The sequence below is a fragment of the Sinocyclocheilus anshuiensis genome, unplaced genomic scaffold, assembly GCF_001515605.1.
Source record: "Sinocyclocheilus anshuiensis isolate Anshui unplaced genomic scaffold, SAMN03320099.WGS_v1.1 scaffold1960, whole genome shotgun sequence".
NCBI lineage: Eukaryota > Metazoa > Chordata > Actinopteri > Cypriniformes > Cyprinidae > Sinocyclocheilus > Sinocyclocheilus anshuiensis.
In genome coordinates this window covers 377524-379660 of record NW_015557194.1, presented here as the reverse complement: position 1 = coordinate 379660, position 2137 = coordinate 377524, and the positions used below count along the sequence as shown (strand labels likewise).

General features: G+C 34.8%; 1 protein-coding gene across 1 annotated transcript in view; it reads left to right on the top strand.

The window, feature by feature from the left end:
• LOC107678805 (uncharacterized) overlaps positions 1-1888 on the top strand; it is a 3418-nt gene extending 1530 nt beyond the window's left edge. Inside the window, exon 3 of the mRNA XM_016474213.1 lies at positions 21-1888. Coding sequence (XP_016329699.1) covers positions 21-485 — 465 coding nt within the window. The 3' untranslated portion in view covers positions 486-1888. The remainder of the gene's footprint in view (positions 1-20) is intronic.
• Positions 1889-2137: the final 249 nt, after the last annotated feature.

The window sequence follows — 2137 nt, the reverse complement described above, 5'->3', positions numbered from 1 at the left end:
CTTTTTTTTTTTTTGTTCAGAAACGCAGAGTAAGTTGGTCAGATTCTGACTCGCAAGGTTCTTCAAGCAGCAAACGCGTTCAAGAGGACGATCGAGGTCTGAGCCCCAGCGATAGCAGCTCATGGCTCAGCAGCTCCGATACCACATCTAGTGAACTTGAAGACAGTATGATCTGTACAAATCAAAATAATGTGACATCTGAACCCAAACTCATCGAAAACAGCAAACTTCTAGTCAGGCAAAAGACAAACTCCTTAAACGAAACCTCTAAGACTGCAACAGGAAGACCTCCTCCGCTTGTAATACCATTGTCAGCGACAGATGGCAGCAGCTTGGGCATGCAGGACTGTTCTGTGTCCTCCACTAATCCTACTTCCGCCCCACCAGAGGACATGATGATGAGTGAGAAAGATGTGGGTGAATCTGTAAAAGGAGAAAGGCCAAAAAAACTGATTAATAGTTGCACAGAGATGTTAAACGCATAACATTTTGAAGTTTCTCATGTTTAAAAGAATGATTGACTTAACATTTCTCCAGCCTGTTGATACTGAGAATTCATTGTTTTTCCACAAAGTTTTGTTCATTTAGTTTAGTTAATTTTGCATTCTGCCACATATATGTACAGCACAGAAATTATCATATGTACAATGTGACATAAGGTTTGTGTTTATACGATTATAGGTTGAAGAAAGAAGTGTCTTTAAAATACATGCCAGAGCCGTATAGTCAAGCGGCGAAACAACATGCACAGCTATCAAACACTCTACTGCTCCACTTTCCATGATAACACAGACTTCCAACAATATCTGCAGCTTTATGAACATAAAACCAGTAAGCCAGATATCAGCAGAAAAATAGTTTGGTAAAACGTCCAGAAGCATGACTGTTATTGCAATCTACATTAATGTTCTTTGACTTGAATTGAAAAACACTTTGAGCATTGGCTGAAATAGAAATACATTATATGGGGGGATATTTTAGAGGCAGTTTTATTTATTGCATTATTACTTGAAGATACTGAATTCACTTAAGCAGCCTTAAAGTGTCCGTACAAGTGGGCCCTGGCCATTATCATAGCTCAGTGTTTCATATTTATTAAGAGACCGAAAGAATAATCCCAGGAACAACAGATGGGATGTGTGTGAGGTGTTATTCTATAATCTGGGGAGTAAACGTTCATTTATTGAAAATGTTCTTGCCAAAAACTGCACATTTATGTTGTTCTGCTTCCATGCTATAATAGTTTGTTTTGTCTTGGAGATCTCGATTTTTGTTATAGGAAATTGCACAATTGTTTCCTTTAACTCACCTTTTTTTTTCCATTTAGAATTTGTGAATCTGAGCATTGTGACTATTAACCATTCTCTAAAACTAACATGTTCAAGTTAATGATGAATATGTGGCGTGTCACACACTGTAAAGGTCACACTGAGGCAGATGAGACTTGTATTTTATTTAGTTATTTGTAGAATATATTCTGACATTATAGATGCAGTATTTGGTAGTTGCTTCATGAGGAATGAGAACTTTTTGGCTATGTTGACAGATGCATGTAGTCACATCTTTGTGCAGCTGTACAAGTATCGTGTAAAAAATACATGTAAGTATATTGTTGGAATTATAATGGAGATTATACTATACGGGAAACATGAACATGAAGGTGTATTGTGAGACTAATATTTAATGGCACTTAACAGCTTCACGCATTTTGAGGAAGATGTTTTTATTATTATTTGTTTCAGAAAAGTCAGCCATTGTAGCACCACTGTTATTTTCTATTCATGATTCAAAACCTTTTTCTCTTGTAAGTAATTTCTGTTCTTGTATCAAAGTTTTTGTCAAGGTTGCTGAAATGTTTTTCAACATGCTCTATTTTTTGATATCATTAAATGTTTCCAAGTTTCTTATTTTTGAATTTGTCCTCGCTCTCTGTTTTTCTATTTCTCTATTTTAGACATGAATTATGGTGTATATATTTCCATATATTATATAGAAATATTTTAAATATAGACTATACCATTCATAAGTTTAGGGTCGGTAAAATGTCATTGCTCACCAATTACATTAAAAACAGTAATATTGTGTAATACACAATTTAAAATAATTGTTTTCTATTTTATTATGCCTACATGTTTAT